Consider the following 20,731-nt stretch of genomic DNA (forward strand, 5'->3'; position numbering starts at 1 on the left):
GGACAGCTGTGCCATATAGATTTGCAAAATAGTTGGGAAGAGATTTTCGATGTATTGATTCCATGGCACATGGTTTATGAACTGGTACAGAAAACAACGCTGGATTCAAAACTTTGAGTTTTTCAATTTAAATAGAATGTTATACATATGGGGGATACAACTATCCCAGTAGTGCAGATTTTGCTGCAAAGAGACAGAATCATTAGATATTTTGTTTTGGTACTGTCCATATGTAACTATTTTTGTTTCTTTTTGACCATTTTAATTGAAAACAGTAAGTTACTTAATTGTTCCCAGAAATCATTTCAAATTGAGATAAAAACAGCTGCATTGGGCCATCATTATCGCCTACCTCCCTACCTGGCAATTTTGCAGTGGGTAATACTCTCATGTCCATTGTGTCACCATAGTAACGGTTGTCTGTCTGTGTGTTTTCTGTGTGACAGTGGAGAACGACCCTCACTTCATCGTCCACCTCCCTAAAAACAACATGGACGTCTGCTTCAACATCGACTCAGAGCCTGGACACATTCTCAATCTGGTGTCAGACCCCGGTGCAGGTATGTGTGTGTGTGGTTGCAAAAATGTGTGTGCCTGTGCTTGTGTCCTCTTAACTCTATCCTCCACCCTCGTTGTCCTCTAGGTGTGGTGGTGAATGGCCAGCTGGTTGGCTCTAAGAGGGTGGAGGAGAAGGAGAAGGTGAACACGTACTTTGGCACCATATCAGTGTTCTACCAGCCTGACGGCATCAGGGTGTCAGTCACCACCGACCGTATCGACCTGACTGTCGGCAGGAACAACCACTCCTTCACCTGGGGAGCCACGGCCGACATCACCCAGGACAAGTAGGAACATGCACGCCCACACACACAGACACACACAAACCTCTGGTCAGGCACCATCAGCCTGTTTTACTATGGTAAGGTAAAAAACTACATTTCAAAAGTACACGGTTTCCTGTTTGAACCACATGCTATGATCCCTGTGTGTTTCAGGGTGAAGGTTTCCATAGTGAAGGACGCCAAGGTGATGGTGACGGTGGATGACAAGATCACTGTGATGGTGCTGCTACATCGTGTGTGGAAGAAACACCCAACCCACGTGGACTTCCTGGGCCTCTATATCCCCAACAACAACCAGTACTCCTCTCAAGCCCACGGCCTTATAGGTAGGTCACCAAGAATACAATAATGCTATAAGCTAATTACATGAGTTGACATATATTGACAGGATACCCTACATCACCCTTATAGTGAATCCTGCAACAGTATCCCTATATTCAATTACAGCCTACTTCACTAGGTTTCACTAACCTGTGTATGTGTGTGTGTGTAGGTCAGTTTGGCCAGGAGCCAGAGGTGAGGGTGTTTAACCTGCACCAGGGAGCTGACCCTCTGAAGAAGGAGGCCACCATGGAGGTGAAGGGCAACAAGCTGGTCGTCACCAGGTAAGAACACACGCACACACCACTATAGGAATAACATCAGCATGTCACACATACTCAAGTCAGTAAACTTCATCTCTGTTGAGGCAATCCTTCCACCATATCACAGTGGGACATAGTGCATGGGAGTGCTAACAGTGAGGCTTGTAGACGAGGTTGTAACTATTCCACGTGTGTGACAGGGGCTGGCAGAAGGACTACAGGCGGGATCAGAAACGTGGATCTGACGTCTTCTGCTGGTTCATCCACAACAGTGGCAAAGGCTTCATCGACGGCCATTACACCAACTACATCGTCCCGCGACTCGACAGCTTCCTGCCGCTCCCGCTCTGAGCGACCAATCGCAAGGCACACGGGGGTACCATGTAACCCAGGCAGCAAGAGACAGGGCATAGTTATAATGGATATCCTAGTCCACAGGTACAGGAGACACACACATATGCAGCCAATCGGACTAGACACATATCTGTTATGACCTGTCTTCATATCACAGCTCTGTTTGACAACTCTCTCTCTTTACATCAGGTTATAAAAAAGCAGTATCAGTATGTATAGCTGTGTGAATGTTTCTTTATTTTCATGAAGACTACACTGCCGGCTTTGAACTTTATGTACACACACACACACACACACACACTTCTTAACCAGAACATTCCAATGACTGTTGTATTTCTCAGACCTCATCTTACATGGCAAAATACAAATGTTTTTCAATCAATACAAAGGTCAATTGTGTTGTACTTCATTCAATAAGTAATATTACAACATTAAAATGTATTTGTAGAGAACCATTTAATAACAATACAAAATAAAAATACAACCCCTCCCCTTATCATTACTCGGCTAACTCAGGAAGTGATACCTCCATAGAAAATGCATTCTGGGATATTTACAGAGGGTAACTCTGACACAGTAGAGTCTCTCATCTGATGGGCCTCTCAGTGGAAGGGTAGGGGCTCTTGGGTTACGCTGTCATGTAACGGAAGTCATGATAGATCAGGCCATTTTAGAGAAATCCTCGTAGGCGATCCCGTCCACCCTCCTCCCTTTCATCCGACCCTGAGGAAGAAAAACACACCCTTGTATGAGAAAATAAGAACCATTCATATCATCCCAAAGCAGTTGCCACACCAAAAGTCTATTCCAACACCAAACGTTAGAAACTGATGCATGACGAGAGCCATTTTGTGCCTGGTCCTTACCGAGTCAAGTGTGAGGGTGGCACTGAACTTTCTCTCGTCTATGGAGTCCAGTAGGGCCTCTGTGTCTCTGTACACACCATTCAGAACCAGGACCCGTTTACCTGTGGGACAGATGAGTTAGACTTGATTATTCGATTTGGTAAAATAACAGGCCAGATTACAGATATCAAGTCAAATGTACAGTTTGAAAATTATCAATTTCCTGTGGACATGTGTGTGTAACCATGGCGAGAACTAGGTTACCTGGTGCAGGGATGACCGTCTCCAGGTGACTCTGGTCTAGTTTCAGTTTGTCCCCTGAGTCAATCATCTTCACTACGGCCGTGTATTTATCCTGCACCTCCTACAACACACAACAACTGTTAGCCTAAATACATACAGTTGAAGTCAGAAGATTACATACACTTAGGTTGGAGTCATTCAAATTTGTTTTTCAACCAGTTTTGGCAAGTCAGTTAGAACATCTACTTTGTGCATGACACAAGTAATTTTCCCAACAATTGTTTACAGACATGTTATTTCACTGTATCACAATTCCAGCGGGTCAGAAGTCTACATACACTAAGTTGACTGTGCCTTTAAAAAGCTTGGAAAATTCCAGAAAATGGTGGCACGGCTTTAAAAGCTTCTTCTTTTTTTTGTACCTGTGAATGTATTTCAAGGCCTACCTTCAAACTCAGAGCCTCTTTGCTTGACATCATGGGAAAATCAAAAGAAATCAGCAAAGACCTCAGATTTTTTTTTGTAGGCCTCCACAAGTCTGATTCATCCTTGGGAGGAATTTCCAAATGCCTGAAGGTACCACGTTCATCTGTACAAACAATAGCACGCAAGTATAAACACCATGGGACCACGCAGCCGTCATACCCCTCAGGAAGGAGACGCATTCTGTCTCCTAGACATGAACGTACTTTGGTGCGAAAAGTGCAAATCAATCCCAGAACAACAGCAAAGGACCTTGTGAAGATGCTGGAGGAAACCGGTACAAAAGTATCTATATCCACAGTAAAATGAGTCCTATATCGCATAACCTGAAAGGCCGCTCAGCAAGGAAGAAGCCACTACTCTAAAACCGCCATAAAAAAGCCTGACTACGGTTTGCAACCGCACATGCGGACAAAGATGGTACTTCTTGGAGAAATGTCCTCTGGTCTGATGAAACAAAAATAGAACTGTTTGGCCATAATGACCATCATTATGTTTGGAGGAAAAAGGGGGAGACTTGCAAGCCGTAAAACACCATCCCAACCATGAAGCATGGTGGTGGCAGCATCATGTTGTGGGGGTGCTTTGCTGCAGGAGGTACTGGTGCACTGGCATCATGAGGAAAGAAAATTATGTGGATATATTTAAGCAGCATCTCAAGACATCAGTCAGGAAGTTAAAGCTTGGACGCAAAACGGTCTTCCAAATGGACTATGACCCCAAGCATACTTCCAAAGTTGTGGCAAAATGGCTTAAGGACAACAATGTCAAGGTATTGGAGTGGTCATCACAAAGCCCTGACCTCAATCCCATAGAGAATTTGTGAGCAGAACTGAAAAAGCATGTGCGAGCAAGGAGGTCTACAAACCTGACTCAGTTACACCAGGTCTTTCAGGAGGAATGGGTCATAATTCACCCAAGCTTGAGGAAGGCTACGCGAAACGTTTGACCCAAGTTAAACAATTTAAAGGCAATGCTACCAAAACTAATTGAGTGTATGTAAACTTCTGACCCACTGGGAATGTGATGAAAGAAATAAAAGCTGAAATAAATCATTCTCTCTACTATTATTCTGACATCTCACATTCTTAACTGACATTCTTAACTGATCCTAACTGACCTAAGAGGTTTTTTACTAGGATTAAATGTCAGGAATTGTGAAAAACTGAGTTTAAATGTATTTGGCTAAGGTGTATGGAAACCTCCGACTTCAACTGTATGATATTATTCTATTGACTATAAACCTCTTATAAGATACTTAGAACACAAAACTGGCCCAATCACCAACCACTATGTGAAACTAATGTGTTACCTTGACGACTCCTTTCTTCTTGTGGTATTTCTCCCCCAGTCTCTTGGTAACAACTTTGATTACGATGCCGGGGTGCAGCCAGTGGTCCGCTCTCACAGACCTCTTTTTCTGCTCCTCCATCTGAACACAACACAGCTCACAAAGGGTTACATGCGCACGTGTTTAACACAGAGTTAACTTGACACTGCATCAAGTCAGAGCTGAGAGGGAGAACTGGAAACACTACCGTACCTCCATGATCTCATCCAGGGCCGACTTCTTCTTCTTCTCTTTGGCTTCTGAGGTGGAGGGCGCATCTTTCCTTTTCCCTGATCCTGCTGCCTTAAGGGCACTGGGACCCAGGGCCACACTAAGGGGAAGAGGTAGACACAGTGTTAATCAGAGTGAAATCCCCACAGTCAATTACTTTTGCTGTTTTGCATTGCTATTGATGACGGTGAGTCATTCTTACTGAGATCCAGGTGACTGTACCTGGCTTTAGATGGGCCATCCGCAGAGGAACAGGAGCCCTTGGCCAGATTGAAGGTAACTGAAATATAATCAAAAATATAACCAGTGAGAGAAGAGCGGACATAACGGTGTAATCAGCATAATTCCTGACCAAATGCATCATGAGCATCACATCATATAAAAAATACAAATAAAATACTTTTCTCTTCTTCACTTTCTCGCTTCAACTCAGTGAAAACTGGTGCTTCCTGAAAAAAAAAGAGGGACAGATTGTTATGATTCCATGACATGTCATAGGTAAACAGTATCTTTGCTGAACAGCAGGGATGTGAATTCTGTCGGAGATTACATCTCTGAGCTGTGTGTGCGTGAGAATGATATGGTGTGTGTAGGCGCCTGAGCTGAGCCAGAGGGCAGACTGAGCATCTACCACTATCTGATTAGGAGAGGAATTTATGCTTTTTGTCCCCTCACTTTTGAAATCTCATTCACCTACTTATTCATTTGTCATTTTTCTGCTAGTAAAATGTCAATATTTATCTTTAGAAATTAGCTGAAATAGCAAATGAATATAACACAGCTTTGGATTTCACCCCTGTCTCAAAATGGAATGGTTGTGAACATTTGGAACATTACACAGGTGAGCTGGTCTTCTCCCGCTCCGACCACAGGCCTACATTGCAGCTTGCAAAATGTTTATGAAATTACAACTTTAACCTGTTCATGTAAAAATGACAAAAAGCACTGATTGTTTAAAGCAAAACCGCCAAAACTATTTCTTAAGGTGAACCTGGCAATCGAAAAGCCCCAATCAGAAAGATGAGAGTTGTGTCCACTCCGGTAGCCTATACAACTCCAGTAAAACAACAAGTAAAACTATTTCCAACAGTGGTAACAATGACTCAACAAATTATATTGGTTGTCACCCAACTAATAAAGCCTAAGATTCAGAATTGCGAAAGCCATTTTACAAGCATTTGAATGCTGATTGTGCCGCACAGATATACGAATATTAGATCAGAGATAGGCTCTCGTTGGTGAGAGCTGCTCTGTGCACAGTTGTTTTTTTTAAACTAGGCAAGTCAGTTAAGAACACATTCTTATTTACAATGACGGCCTAGGAACAGTGTGTTAACTGCCTTGTTCAGGGGCAGAACGACAGATGTCAGACCTTGTCAGCTTGAGGATTCAATCTAGCAACCTTTGGGTTACTGGCCCAACGCTCTAACCACTAGGCTACCTGCCACCCTGTTATCTGACTTGGAGATCAATTACTGTCATATGAATTGACATGCTTAGTTAGATGGGCTACTGGAGGAAAGAACACATACATTCAGTCACAAAAGATTAGAGGTCTTTTTGAAAAAACATCAGTGAACTGGGGGTTTGTATAATTTTAAAATGGATTTTATGATGCACTGCATCTTAAACATTTGTACCGGGTGCCGATGCGTATCAGTGAATCATTACATCCTTGGTAAACAGAACCCTTGGCCAGTCCCTGTTCAGCAGACACCTGAGTGTAATATGACCTCCTAGTCAGAGGAGGGCAGTAGTGGTACTCTCTCACCTCTGGCTCCCTGCCTCCTTGGCCCCGGCGGACCTGCTCCTCTATGAACTTGGCACTGCGCTCCTGGTCATCAAGGTCCTGCTTCTTCTTCTTCTCCAGCTCCTCCTGCCTCCGGATGGTCTCTGGGTCGCGGTCGATGTACTGGATGTACCAGCCTTTGGGTGTCTCGTCCACCTTACAGAAACCTGGGAGAAGTCATCAGACACAGCAATGTCAGGGATCAGACAGACACAGACAAACACACATAACTTCTGTTCTAAGGGGTATGAGCGTGACAGTACCCTCTTTCCCCAGCCACTTGGTGAATTCAGTGAGAGTCTCCCACTGGGTGGAGTTCATATGGACATGCTCTCGGTCATTGATGTACTCGTTATAGACAATATTGTTTTGCACTCGCTTGGTTCCTGGAGAGAAAGAGAGAGAAAGAGAGAGAGATTCAGTCAGGTTGAGGTTTGTCTTACAGTCTCTTCATAAGTAGCTAGTGTAATATTGCATGCACTTATAATATATAGTTTCAGAAGAAATCAAATATTACCAAAGCGTCTTCTGATCAGCTCAATAAAGTCATTCTTGAACTCCCTTGGCGAGAGGAAGAGTGGAGAGAGGAGAAAGCAAATAAGTCCACTGGTGGAACACCTCCCCTGACTCATCATCACACCATTATTGACATGTCATTTTAACATTTTTTTTCTGGAGACAGTGTTATAGAACACGACATACCAACAGCCAGACCTAAGTAAATGCAAATGGACTCACTGTGAGAAGTTGTCCATGATCTTGTTGGGGTCCTCCGAGGCCAGCAGCAGCTGTCTCTGGTGGGACTCGGACATGCAGTGGCATTTGAAGCCATTCTATGGGCAGAAAGGGAAAGCTAGTTCAACCTAAACTGGCTCTTGTCCCGGGCGTTACCGTTAGTGTGTAGAACCTAACTTCTGACATCCCTGATCGAGATCTAATATTACTTTCCTGAGGACAATACAGTCTATCTAGCTCGCTAACTTACATGGTTAATTTACATTCTGTCCCAACGAGTTGGTCGTTTAGGAACGCTTGCAACATTTGGCTTGCACCTACTAGCAAATATTCCAAACGTTACGCTACATGACGTTAGATAGCTAACTTAGCTAGCCATCTTTCTTACCTCGTCTCGACATTGTTTCTGGCACATTTGACAATACCATCGCAATTTTTGAAGACCTTTTGCTTTGATCCTATTCCCGATCGCCTTTGGACTTAGAAAACCCTCTTTCCCCATGTCAAATAATAATCTTCTACATATAAATTATTTAAATTCGAAATAAGCCTCGAACACGTTCAAACGTTGTTATGCTCTTCTCCTTCCTCTTAAAAATCTGCCGCTTCCGTGGGTATTTCGTCATCATTTTACGTGTACTTTGAAGTAACGCGATGTTTGTTTTTCCGTCCACATCCTGCCATTTACTTGCGCTTGCGCAGTCCTGCGAGTCTGACCTTCATCGAAGTAATTATGTTCGCCAGGACCAGCGCGTTGGTGTTCCTCCCACAATGGTAACGTTTTATTAGCAAAATTACGTATATTTCAAAACATGATTTTGAGCATTGTGCTGTCGTACACATATATGACAAATATGTACGCCGTATGCGTTGACGAGCCATGTGAAACATTGCAAGGGCGCGCTAACCCGCAGGCCGCAGATGGTGTGTGGTGCAGAGTGAATGGTCAGGTTCAGCCGGTGGCTAAACTGACATTAGCTTGCTAACCATGTCATTGAAGTGTGTGACAACGAACTAACGTTGATTAAATGGTCCTTTTAGTAATTCGTACGATGCCAGATGTTTTCAGAACAGCGTTCAGTTCTTGTCAAATTCACTGTCCCTCCCACTAACTAAGTTAGCATGCATTCTCTGGATAAACCTAACATGCTAACTATTATCTGGTGACATGAACTCTAGTTTAACGTTAACTAACTGATTGCTAGTATAGTTGTACAAACAACATTCATTCGCTTATAGGTAGCTAGTTATTTGTATTGGTTTAATCAACTTCCAATGATAATGTTCTAAATTACCTAGCTAATTCTGTTTGTTTTATAGTGGGCAGGTCAGGAACATGGCTACCTTGAAAGACAGTAAGTGTTTACCTTGCCATGTCTTTAACTACTCTGTGTTACATAACATTCACCCTTGAGCTTCCTCTTTTTAAGTCTTATGCACAAGTGAAACTTTTGAATCATGATGATATTGTAGTTGTACGTCTCAATGTTATTGAACCTCAAATGTTTAGTCAGTCCGTGGCATCCATCTTTCCCATTCTAGTCACCATCCGTTTGAAGTCCATCAAGAACATCCAAAAGATCACCAAGTCCATGAAGATGGTGGCCGCTGCTAAGTATGCCCGCGCTGAGAGGCAGCTGAAGCCCGCCCGCGTCTATGGAAATGGTGCTGTGGGTATGTCATTGCTAACTCTGCATGTTCTCTCTTTCATATATATATATATATCTCACACACTAAAGTCTAAGGGAATGGATGGTTTCTATGTGAAGTTCATCACTGTCTGTTATTATGGTCCTATATTAGGACCATAGTGAGAAGGCAGGGGTAGGCCAGGGCCTTTATTCATAGTCTCAGAGTAGGAGTGCTGATCTAGGATCAGTTTAGCCTTTTCTATCATAATGAATAAGATTACATGGACAGAGGGGACCTGATCCTAAATTAGCCCTGGTACTGAGGCGCTTCTTGAATACCATCCCTGTACTGTCACGGTTGTTTCACACACATTTATTGGAAATGTTTTTCTGGTGTTTGCCAATGGCATTCAACAAACCTGCTGATGGTCCCTCTTCTCTTGCCTGTGTGTCCTCCAGCCCTGTATGAGAAGGCTGAGATTAAGGCCCCGGAGGGAGTGGCCAACAAGCACCTCCTGATCGGTGTGTCGTCTGACCGTGGTCTCTGTGGCGCCGTCCATTCCAATGTGGCCAAGGCCATCAAGGCCAAGATTGCTACCCTCACCGGCGAGGGCAAGGAGGTGATGGTAGTCAATGTGGGGGACAAGCTGAGGAACATCCTGCAGAGGTACAGAATGATAATCAAGAAATACATCCACTTTACTGTATGATGCCCACAGTAACAGGTCCAGTCTAGTGGTTTCCTTTGGAATTTAGTTTATTACCATGACAAGTGTTTCCTCCCTCCCTCCTCGCAACCAGGACACATAGCAATTACCTGCTGCTCAGCTGCAAAGAGGTGGGCCGCAAGCCCCCCACCTTTACCGACGCTTCCATCGTCGCCACAGAGCTGCTCAACATGGGCTACGAGTTTGACCAGGGTGCTGTCATCTACAACAGATTCAGGTATGGATGGACTCCTTCCACATCCACATTTCAGTGTCTTGTCTCCTCCAAATGGTTTCTTAATTGAGCCACTATAAGGAGATAACTGTTTGAATGGGAAGATTCACGTCAAGTCTAGTCCCATCCTTATCCTTCAAACTACATAGCCAATTATCAGAACAAGTCTTGAATGGATGTTCTTTTCCCCCCTCATTCAGGTCTGTGATCTCCTACAAGACTGACGAGAAGCCCATCTTCTCCATTGATACTGTTGCTAATTCAGGTACAACACCATTGGTTTGAAGGTCGCTTTAATTCTTTAATCTAAGTTGGGGGGGTGTTGCTAAGCTGACAAATGGAATTGTTTTAAGGTGGTCATACTATGGATCATTTTCCTATTTGATTTACAATTTTAAGACCCCTTTGTTTCAAAAGAATATATACAAATAATATAGATTTTGGCCTTGACTATTAAAGCCCATAGAAATGCATTGAATAACACATTCATACATGGCAAAAAGGACAGTCCAAAAATAAATCATAGGCGACAATGTTTTGAAGTATCTGTAGTAGGAAATATAAACAAAAACAATTGTAGTTTTTTTTTTTGGGGGGGGCACAACTACCTCTTATACTTCCATTTGTCTTTTAAAACTAGTACCGGTTACCTTCAGATGAATCCCATGACACTTGTGGGGGTCATAGAGCACAACGGAGAACACCATCGGGTTCGTGAGAATCTCCTTTCAGCAGTGGGGGTCCTATTAGTTTGTTGCCCAATCGATTCAGACGCTACCAAACAGAAGTTGGCACATCGACAGGACTGACTCCATGTGAGTCTCCTGACATTTGTTGGGGGGGAGTTGAGGAAAAGGAAGACTATTGTGTTTGTGAGAGTCCCCTTTCCAGAGTGATCATAATCGTTTTGTAGGCCAAACCGTTTGGTCGCTACAGACGTTTTCGCAAGAATAACAATTTTCGGGATGTCTCATGTTCTGCCACCTTTCACTGCAAATGTGAAAGTGCTACATCGGTGGATTGAGTCGCATCCAATGCAACAAGAAAAACATATCTCCAACTTAAACTGACGGATTTTGATGGGGATGTTTTTGGTAAATTAGGTTGACGCACCGGTGCATCAATCGATTAGGGGGATAAAAATCGACCGACTACTTTAACCTGTTGCGACGAGCAATCCCATATCCGGGATCCTATTTATAGCCTCAAGCTCATTACCATAACGCAACGTTAACTATTCATGAAAATCGCAAATGAAATAAATATATTTGCTCTCAAGCTTAGCCTTTTGTTAACAACACTGTCATCTCAGATTTTCAAAATATGCTTTTGAACCATAGCTAAACAAGCATTTGTGTAAGAGTATTGCTAGCTAGCATGCATTAAGCCTTGCATTCAGCATGCAACATTTTCACAAAAACAAGAAAAGCATTCAAATAAAATCATTTACCTTTGAAGAACTTCAGATGTTTTCAATGAGGAGACTCTCAGATAGCAAATGTTCAGTTTTTCCAAAAATATTATTTGTGTAGGACAAATCGCTCCATTTTGTTCATCACGTTTTGGTAAGAAAAAACCCGAAAATTAAGTCATTACAACGCAAACTTTTTTCCAAATTGACTCCATAATATCGACAGAAACATGGCAAACGTTGTTTAGAATCAATCCTCAAGGTGTTTTTCACATATCTATCGATGATAAATCATTCGTGGCAGTTGACTTTCTGAAATTTCATCTTGGTTTCGCCTGTAGCATTAGTTCTGTGGCACTCACAGATAATATCTTTGCAGTTTTGGAAACGTCCGTTTTTTTCTTTCCAAAGCTGTCAATTACATGCATAGTCGAGCATCTTTTTGTGACAAAATATCTTGCTTAAAACGGGAATGTTTTTTATCCAAAAATTAAAAGAGCGCCCCCTATCTCGAAGAAGTTAACATGTATGCCCCACAAAATGGCCGACTGATATCATACGTCTTCTTTTTCCACTTCTGTAACAGAGAACATGGGCATCTATGATGACATTGATGCTGACGTGCTGAGGAACTACCAGGAGTTTGCCCTGGTCAACATCCTCTACTTTGGTCTGAAGGAGTCCACAACCAGCGAGCAGAGTGCCAGGATGACTGCTATGGACAGCGCCAGCAAGAACGCCTGTGAGCATCTTCCTCCTCCCCAGCCTCTATAACAACTGTCTTATTGCTCATTTTCCTCACTTGTCTTTTAAATCAAATCAAATGTATTTATATAGCCCTTCTTACATCAGCTGATATCTCAAAGTGCTGTACAGAAACCCAGCCTAAAACCCCAAACAGCAAACAATGCAGGTGAAGAAGCACGGTGGCTAGGAAAAACTCTACAAAGGCCAAAACCCAGGAAGAAATCGAGAGAGGAACCAGGCTATGAGGGGTGGCCAGTCCTCTTCTGGCTGTGCCGGGTGGAGATTATAACAGAACATGGCCAAGCTGTTCAAATATTCATAAAGGATCAGCATGGTCAAATAATAATAATTACAGTAGTTGTCGGGGGTGCAACAAGTCAGCACCTCAGGAGTAAATGTCAGTTGGCTTTTCATAGCCGATCATTGGCTTTTCATAGCCGATCATTAAGAGTATCTCTTCCGCTCCTGCTGTCTCTAGAGAGTTGAAAACAGCAGGTCTGGGACAGGTAGCACGCCCGGTGAACAGGTCAGGGTTCCATAGCCGCAGGCAGAACAGTTGAAACTGGAGCAGCAGCAGGCCAGGTGGACTGGGGACAGCAAGGAGTCATCATGCCAGGTTGTCCTGAGGCATGGTCCTAGGGCTCAGGTCCTCTGAGAGAATTAGAGAGAGCATACTTAAATTCACACAGGACACTGGATAAGACAGGAGAAGTACTCCAGATATAACAAACTGACCTTAGCCCCCTGACACATAAACTACTGCAGCATAAATACTGGAGGCTGAGACAGAGGGGTCAGGAGACACTGTGGCCCCATCCGATGATACCCCCAGACAGGGCCAAACAGGAAGGATATAACCCCACCCACTTTTCCAAAGCACAGCCCCCACACCACTAGAGGGATATCTTCAACCACCAACTTACCATCCTGAGACAAGGCCGAGTATAGCCCACAAAGATCTCCGCCACGGCACAACCCAAGGGGGGACAGATCAAGTCGTAGTCTTCCTGTCTGCCTCATAGCACACTAAGTAGCTGTAGTCCTTTGTGATCATCTTCCTCAGTCTCCCTCTACTACTTGATTGACCTAGTGTAATACTTCTAGGGTTGCCATTGTTATTACAATATCAGCCGATCTGGTTGCCAGGTCTGTGTGCCTGCACTTTGATGGCTTTGTTCTCTGATACATATCAACTCTGGCTCTGTTCTCTCCCCTCCAGCTGAAATGATTGATAAGCTGACCCTCACCTTCAACCGTACCAGGCAGGCTGTCATCACCAAGGAGCTCATTGAGATCATCTCTGGAGCTGCTGCCCTGTGAGTACTGTTCACGATGTCAGCTTCTTTCTGCCCATCTCGCTCTTTCTCTGTTTCACTCTTTGTCCCTCTCTGTTTCACTCTCTCCCTTGGTGTTTGATCTGTCCCTCAGTAATGTTTTTTCCCCACACACAAAACAACCCCACTCATTCTTAACCTTGATTAGCTACCTATGTCTTTGAAAATATCCCCAATTTGACTCCTTGCATGAGCCCACCCATTCTTTGTCATTAAACATTGAGTTATTTTTAAGTTTGTACCCTAACCATTATTTTGTCACCCTTATTACTCCACTCCAACCCCTCATGTTGGTATCAGGACCTAAATCATGTGATCGTAGGTAAAAGTCTCTAGGATACACTCACTGGACACAGAAAGGAAGAAAAATGTGCTTTTTGGAAAACCATCCCACTGTAGTCTAAGATAGAATAGTTCCCTCTAGGGCCTAGTGTGTTCGATCATGTATCCTGTGTTTTGTTAAAAGCCGATTAGAAAGCCTGTTATTCCCTCACATTTACTGTGATATTTTGGTTGGGTATTTTGATTTCATCCCGTTTATCTGAATGCGTGTTCTTTGTGGTTTCAGATAAATGGACGAGGTCCTCCTGCCATCCATCGCCAGTGGTTCTGGAATCCATGCTTCTGAAATACGTCAAACGGCTGTCGTCGAGAGTTTCTGAACATTTGTGCTTCTATTTGTAAAATATATGGGGGAAAAAATTTACCTCTTACAGAGAAACATGTTCCCTTCAGATGTCCTCCTAGTTCCACTCACAATAAATCCTACTTGTGACCATGAAAAAGACGAGAGTTGAGATGTTTGAACATAAACCTAGGCGACAATTTTACATTGCTGTTTTGTTTTCCTTCTGCCTGAACAATGGAAATGCACTTCCAAATATAGGCTATAGTCTATGGCAGGTATTCCCCAACTGGGGTACGCCAAATAAAAAATACATTTCAAATAAACGTTTATTTTTATTTTTTTAAATTCCCCCTAATTCCAAACAGTCCATTTATACATTTGGGAGATTTGTTTTCTTCTCTCGCCTGAGTAGCCTCGTTTCACTGCCAAAATTTAAATTAAACCATCTAGTCTTCAGTGAAATAACACAATGTCAAACAATTAACATCCAATTACATTAACGTTACACTCGCAGGAATGTGTTGCCAAACGTAGCTGCTGCTCTTTCCATTTGCTCGAAAATGGATAAATAAAGTAAGGTCCGCGTCCATAAGAGACACATACCAGCTCTATTGGTTGTACTGCCACTACTAGCAGTACTACACCTGCACCTGTCGACGCAAGTTGTTCTGCTTCCACGAGCACATCCAATGCTAGCATCAGTAATTCTACATTTGTTGTTAGCCCAGATAGCATGGACACTGACAGTTGTGAATCTGATGCAGCTGAAGAGCTACTGCCCCCTTACCCGGGAAAGCACCGAACAGACGGATGTGGTAACATCGAAGAGGCGCAAATATAACTACATTGATTTGTGGTTCACTAATATTGGGAGTAGTGCCTTTCCTCAACCACAGTGTGTTATATGTGCAAAAGTACTATCTCACAACTCGATGAAACCTTCACCCTTGCGCAGACATTTTGGAACAAAACATGCCAATTTGAAAAATAAACCATGGGATTTTTTCGGGTGAGATTTTAGACGCGTATAAAAGCAACATATACCATTAATAAGAAGGGGCTAGAAGCGTCTATGGTGAGCTACCCGGTGGCTGGGACAGGTAAACCCCATACTATTCTGCTGCCGCGGATATAGCTGGGGGGAAAGGCCCAAAACACTATACAGACAATACCGTCATCAAACGACACTGTTTCACGATGCATCAGCGACATGGCAGGGGATGTTTTGAAACGATGAATGCTTTGCATACAAGCCAGTGAATTCTATGTATTACAGCTGGATGAGTCAACAGACATGGCGGGCCTGGCACAGCTCCTGGTATATGTCTGTTACGTTTATGGGGGGGGGGGGGTCAATTAAGGAATACATCCTATTCTGCAAACCACTGGAAATCAGGACAACATGAGAGGATATTTTTAAAGTACTGGACAGCTTTGTGACATCAAAATGGAATTTCGCGGTCAAGATATGTTGGTATCTGTACAAATGGCACAAAAGCCATGACGGAGACATAGTGGAGTGGTAACGCGCGTGCAAGCAGTTGCTCCCGACGTCACTTCGGTACACTGCAGCATCCACTGAGAGACTCTTGCTGCCAATTGGGTGCGCAATTACGCAGGTACTTTCCCGAAACGGATGACACAAACAACTGGATTCGTTTATCCCTTTCATGCCCTGCCTCCAGTCCACTTACCGATATCTGAACAAGAGTGCCTCATTAAAATTGCAACAAGCGGTTCTGTGACAATATAATTTAATCAGAAACCACTGCCAAATTTCTGGATTGGGTTGCGCTCAGAGTATCCTGCCTTGGCAAATCTCGCTGTCAAGACACTGATGCCCTGTGCAACCACATACCTATATGAGAGTGTATTCTCAGCCCTCATTAGCATGAAAACTAAATACAGGCACAGACAGTGTGTGGAAAAAGACTGAGACTCTCCAATACAACCCAACTTTGCAGAGTTATGTGCATCGTTTCAAGCACACCCTTCTCATTAACCCGTGGTGAGTTATTCACAATTTTTGGCGAATAAAGAGCCAAATTATTGATTATGAATATATTATTATTTGTGCGCTGGTCCTATAAGAGGTCTTTGTCACTTCCCACGAGCCTGGTTGTGACAAAAACTCACCCTCTTTCTTATGATTAATAAATGCATCGTATAGTGTGTGTCTGGCATGCTTACAATGATGTCAAAAAACAACATTTGAGAGTGCGCTGACCCTGGTGCTAGAGGGGGTACGGCAGCTGGAGGTTGAATGTTTGAAGTTGTACGGGACTATAAAAAGTTAAATGTAGATCAATGTATCACTCAAAAGGTTATCATTGCACTCAATTCCTTTGAAAAAAAAGTTATGGTATTTGTCTACACTGAAAAAATATATAAACGCAATAATTTCAAAGATTTTACTGAGTTACAATTAATATATGGAAATCGGTCGTTTGAAATAAATACATTAGGCCCTAATCTATGGATTTCACATAACTGGGAATACAGATATGCATCTGTTGATCACAGACCCTTAAAAAAAAGAAGCTATCAGAAAACCAGTCAGTATCTGGTGACCACCCTTTGCCTCATGCGGCTAGACATCTCCTTCACATGGAGTTGTTCAGGCTTTTGATTGTCACCTGTGGAATTTTGTCCCACTCTTCAATGGCTGTGCGAAGTTGCTGGATATTGGCGGGAACTGGAACACGCTGTCGATCCCGAACATGCTCAATGGGTGTCATGTCTTGAGTATGCAGTCCATGGAAGAATTGGAAAATGTTCAGCTTCCTGGAATTGTGTACAGGTCCTTGTGAAATGGTGCCATGCATTATCATGCTGAAACATGAGGTGATGGCAGAGGATGAATGGCATGACAATGGGTCTCAGGATCTCATCACATATCGATGCATTCAAATTACCATCAATAAAATGCAATTGTATTTGTTGCCTGTAGCTTATGCCTGCCCATACCATAACCCCACCGCCATCATGGGGCACTCTGTTCACAACGTTGACATCAGCAAACAAGCAGGTTTCTGGCTCTCACAGACCTGTAACTTCTTCTTTAAGAGGCTCCTCTGTCCTCCACTCGTTACCTGTATTAATGGCACCTGTTTGAACGTGTTATCAGTATAAAAGACACCTGTCCACAACCTCAAACAGTCACACTCCAAACTCCACTATGGCCAAGACCAAAGAGCTGTCAAAGGACACCAGAAACAAAATTGTAGACCTGCACCAGGCTGGGAAGACTGAATCTGCAATAGGTAAGCAGCTTGGTTTGAAGAAATCAACTGTGGGAGCAATTATTAGGAAATGGAAGACATACAAGACCACTGATAATCTCTCTCGATCTGGGGCTCCACGCAAGATCTCACCCCGTGGGGTCAAAATGATAACAAGAGCGGTGAGAAAAAATCCCAGAACCACACGGGGGGACCTAGTGAATGACCTGCAGAGAGCTGGGACCAAAGTAACAAAGTCTACCATCAGTAACACACTACGCCGCCAGGGACTCAAATCCTGCAGTGCCAGACGTGTCCCCCTGCTTAAGCCAGTACATGTCCAGGCCCGTCTGAAGTTTGCTAGAGAGCATTTGGATGATCCAGAAGAAGATTGGGAGAATGTCATATGGTCAGATGAAACCAAAATATAACTTTTTGGTAAAAACTCAACTCGTCGTGTTTGGAGGACAAAGAATGCTGAGTTGCATCCAAAGAACACCATACCTACTGTGAAGCATGGGGGTGGAAACATCATGCTTTGGGGCTGTTTTTCTGCAAAGGGACCAGGACGACTGATCCGTGTAAAGGAAAGAATGAATGGGGCCATGTATCGTGAGATTTTGAGTGAAAACCTCCTTCCATCAGCAAGGGCATTGAAGATGAAACGTGGCTGGGTCTTTCAGCATGACAATGATCCCAAACACACCGCCCGGGCAACGAAGGAGTGGCTTCGTAAGAAGCATTTCAAGGTCCTGGAGTGACCTAGCCAGTCTCCAGATCTCAACCCCATAGAACATCTTTGGAGGGAGTTGAAAATCTGTGTTGCCCAGCAACAGCCCCAAAACATCACTGCTCTAGAGGAGATCTGCATGGAGGAATGGGCCAAAATACCAGCAACAGTGTGTGAAAACTTTGTGAAGACTTCCAGAAAATGTTTGACCTCTGTTATTGCCAACAAGGGGTATATAACAAAGTATTGAGATAAACTTTTGTTATTGACCAAATACTTATTTTCCACCATAATTTGCAAATAAATGTATGAAAAATCCTACAATGTGATTTTCTGGAGAGAAAAAAATCTAATTTTGTCTGTCATAGTTGAAGTGCACCTATTATGAAATTTACAGGCCTCTCTCATCTTTTTAAGTGGGAGAACTTGCACAATTGGTGGCTGACTAAATACTTTTTTGCCCCACTGTACACACACACACACACACACATACATACATACATACATACATACATACATACATACATACATACATACATACATACATACATACTGTACATACATACGCTACTATGGGTTTCTTCACGGTACCCAAACCAAAGACAGATTTAATGTGTCGTTCAGTTATTTATAGTGCCATGTCATCGTGGAATGCTCTGCCACCAGAAGTTATTCAGGCAAAAAGCAAGTTTAGCTTTAAAAGACAAATAAAGCAGCACTCCTCTTTCTAAAGTTCAAATCTAACTGCACTGCATATATGAATATGAATATGAATATGTATACAATGCCTTCACAAAGTATTCACACCACTTGACTTGTTCCACATTTTGTTGTGTTACAGCCTGAATTTAAAACGGATTAAAATGAGATTTGTTGGTCACTGAGCCACACACAATACTCCATAATGTGAAAGCGGAGTTGTTTTTCCAAATTAATTAAAAATGAAAAGCTGAAATGTCTTGAGTCAGTAAGTATTCAACCCATTTGTTATGGTACGGCTCAATAAGTGGAGTAAACATTTGCTTAACAAATCACATAATAAGTTGCATAGATCATAGTGTTTTAACATGATTTTGGAATGACTACCTCACCTCTGTACCCCACACATACAATTATCTGTAAGGTCCCTCAGTCCAGTTGTGAATTTCAAACCGTTTCAACCACAAAGACCAGGGAGGTTTTCCAACGTATTGCAAAGAAGGGCACCTATTGTTAGATAGGTACAAATACAAAAAAAGCAGACATTGAATGTCCTTTTGAGCACGGTGAAGTTATTCATTACACTTTGGACAGTGTATCAATACACCCAGTCACTACAAAGATACAGGCATCCTTCCAAACTCAGTTCTTGGAGAGTAACTGTTCAGGGTTTTCACCATGAGGCCAATGGTGACTTTAAAACAGTTACAGAGTTTAATGGCTGTGACAGGAGAAACTGAGGATGGATCAACAACATTGTAGTTACTCCACAATACTAACCTAATTGACAGAGTGAAAAGAAGGAGGCGTGTACAGAATAAAAATATTCCAAAACATGCATCCTGTTTGCAACAAGGCACTAAAGTAATATTGCAAAAAAGTGGGCAAAGCAAATAACTTTTTGTCCTCAATACAAAATGTTATTTTTAGGGCAATATCAATACAACACATTACAGAGTACCACTCTCCATATTTGCAAGCATAGTGGTGACTGCATCAGGTTATGGGTATGCTTGTAACTGTTAAGGACTAGAGAGTTTTTCAGGATAAAAAAGAAATGGAATGGAGCTAAGCATAGGCTCATTCTTAGAGGAAAACCTGGTTCAGTCTGCTTTCCACCAGAAATTGAGAGAAAAATGAACCTTTCAACAGGACAATAACCTAAAACACAATGCCAAATCTACAGTACTTACCAAGAAGACAGTGAAAGACAGTGCAGAGTAACAGTTTTGACTTAAATCTGCTTGAAAATCTATGGCAACACTTGAATATGATCAACAAGCAATTTGACAGAGCTTGAAGAATTTTGAAAAGAAAATATGATCAAATGTTGCACAATCCAGGTGTGGAAAGCTCTTAGAGACTCACCCAGAAACACGGAAAGATGTAATCGCTGCCAAAGGTGCTTCTAAAAAGTATTGACTGAGGGGTGTGAATACTTATGTAAATGAGATGTATTTACATATTTCCGTATTCAACCCCATATTTCCTTTTTAATACATTTGTACAAATTTCTAAAAACATGTTTTCTCTTTGTCATTATGGGGTATTGTGTGTAGATAGGTGAGAAAAACATATATTTTATCCATTTTGATTTGAATACATTCTGACGATACTATATATGAGTAGTGTGTAAACAGTATTTTTGTTGTCTCTTGGTGTCTTTCCAATATATAACTATTAAAACATGTAATATCTTATGTTGTTCTTGTCTACAACCGTTTTGCACTTTGTCATGTATTTGTAAGTTTTATGTGGACCCCAAGAAGAGTAGCTGCTTCATGTACAGTAGCTGACGGGGATCCTACTAAACTAAACTCCCCACGAATCCGTAAGTAAAGAAAGTAAGCCTTGTCCGAGGTAGAATGACCCACATGTCCTTAGGTTGGACATTATAGCATGGTTGTGTGAAGTGTAGGAAGAGGATGTTTGTGTGGTCTTCTCAAGTTCTG

At 42.6% G+C, this 20,731-nt stretch overlaps 3 protein-coding genes across 4 annotated transcripts in view; 2 read left to right on the plus strand and 1 right to left on the minus strand.

The window, feature by feature from the left end:
* Positions 1–1,996, plus strand: part of LOC118365962 (inter-alpha-trypsin inhibitor heavy chain H2-like) — a 15,105-nt gene extending 13,109 nt beyond the window's left edge. The window contains exons 16-20 of the mRNA XM_052492117.1: positions 447–560; positions 644–845; positions 996–1,168; positions 1,336–1,447; positions 1,627–1,996. Coding sequence (XP_052348077.1) covers positions 447–560; positions 644–845; positions 996–1,168; positions 1,336–1,447; positions 1,627–1,777 — 752 coding nt within the window. The 3' untranslated portion in view covers positions 1,778–1,996. The remainder of the gene's footprint in view (positions 1–446; positions 561–643; positions 846–995; positions 1,169–1,335; positions 1,448–1,626) is intronic.
* Positions 1,997–2,000: 4 nt separating this feature from the next.
* Positions 2,001–8,052, minus strand: LOC118366289 (DNA/RNA-binding protein KIN17-like). The gene is made up of 12 exons (XM_035748844.2): positions 7,825–8,052; positions 7,440–7,534; positions 7,219–7,262; positions 6,965–7,087; positions 6,684–6,868; positions 5,313–5,361; positions 5,135–5,192; positions 4,895–5,012; positions 4,664–4,783; positions 2,890–2,989; positions 2,647–2,747; positions 2,001–2,503 (listed from the first exon to the last, which is right to left on the minus strand). The coding sequence occupies exons 1-12, from the start codon at positions 7,936–7,938 to the stop codon at positions 2,441–2,443; spliced, it is 1,170 nt and encodes a 389-aa protein (XP_035604737.1). The 5' UTR covers positions 7,939–8,052; the 3' UTR covers positions 2,001–2,440.
* Positions 8,053–8,078: 26 nt separating this feature from the next.
* Positions 8,079–14,452, plus strand: LOC118366290 (ATP synthase subunit gamma, mitochondrial-like). 2 transcript variants are annotated; one of them, XM_052492118.1, is made up of 9 exons: positions 8,079–8,210; positions 8,757–8,791; positions 8,979–9,110; positions 9,527–9,734; positions 9,869–10,012; positions 10,210–10,274; positions 12,007–12,162; positions 13,387–13,483; positions 14,070–14,452. In XM_052492118.1, exons 1-9 carry the CDS (start codon positions 8,170–8,172, stop codon positions 14,071–14,073), a joined length of 882 nt encoding a protein of 293 aa, XP_052348078.1. In that variant the 5' UTR covers positions 8,079–8,169; the 3' UTR covers positions 14,074–14,452. The 2 variants fall into 2 exon arrangements, with proteins under 2 accessions (XP_052348078.1, XP_035604738.2); XM_035748845.2 differs by lacking the exon at positions 14,070–14,452 and having other exon boundaries at positions 13,387–13,487.
* The last annotated feature ends 6,279 nt before the right edge of the window (positions 14,453–20,731 follow it).

This window comes from Oncorhynchus keta, chromosome 33 (assembly GCF_023373465.1).
Source record: "Oncorhynchus keta strain PuntledgeMale-10-30-2019 chromosome 33, Oket_V2, whole genome shotgun sequence".
Classification (NCBI taxonomy): Eukaryota; Metazoa; Chordata; class Actinopteri; order Salmoniformes; family Salmonidae; genus Oncorhynchus; species Oncorhynchus keta.

Excerpts from the sequence above, each read along its gene's own strand:
- LOC118366289 (XM_035748844.2), bottom strand. The coding sequence starts at position 7,938 with ATGGGGAAAGAGGGTTTTCTAAGTCCAAAGGCGATCGGGAATAGGATC. Across the intron at positions 7,263-7,439 it reads ATCATGGACAACTTCTCACA|GGAGTTCAAGAATGACTTTA; the intron begins GTGAGTCCATTT and ends CCTCTCGCCAAG. Across the intron at positions 2,748-2,889 it reads GACGGTCATCCCTGCACCAG|GTAAACGGGTCCTGGTTCTG; the intron begins GTAACCTAGTTC and ends TCTGTCCCACAG.
- LOC118366290 (XM_052492118.1), top strand. The coding sequence starts at position 8,170 with ATGTTCGCCAGGACCAGCGCGTTGGTGTTCCTCCCACAATG. Across the intron at positions 9,111-9,526 it reads CTATGGAAATGGTGCTGTGG|CCCTGTATGAGAAGGCTGAG; the intron begins GTATGTCATTGC and ends TGTGTCCTCCAG. Across the intron at positions 12,163-13,386 it reads CAGCGCCAGCAAGAACGCCT|CTGAAATGATTGATAAGCTG; the intron begins GTGAGCATCTTC and ends TCTCCCCTCCAG.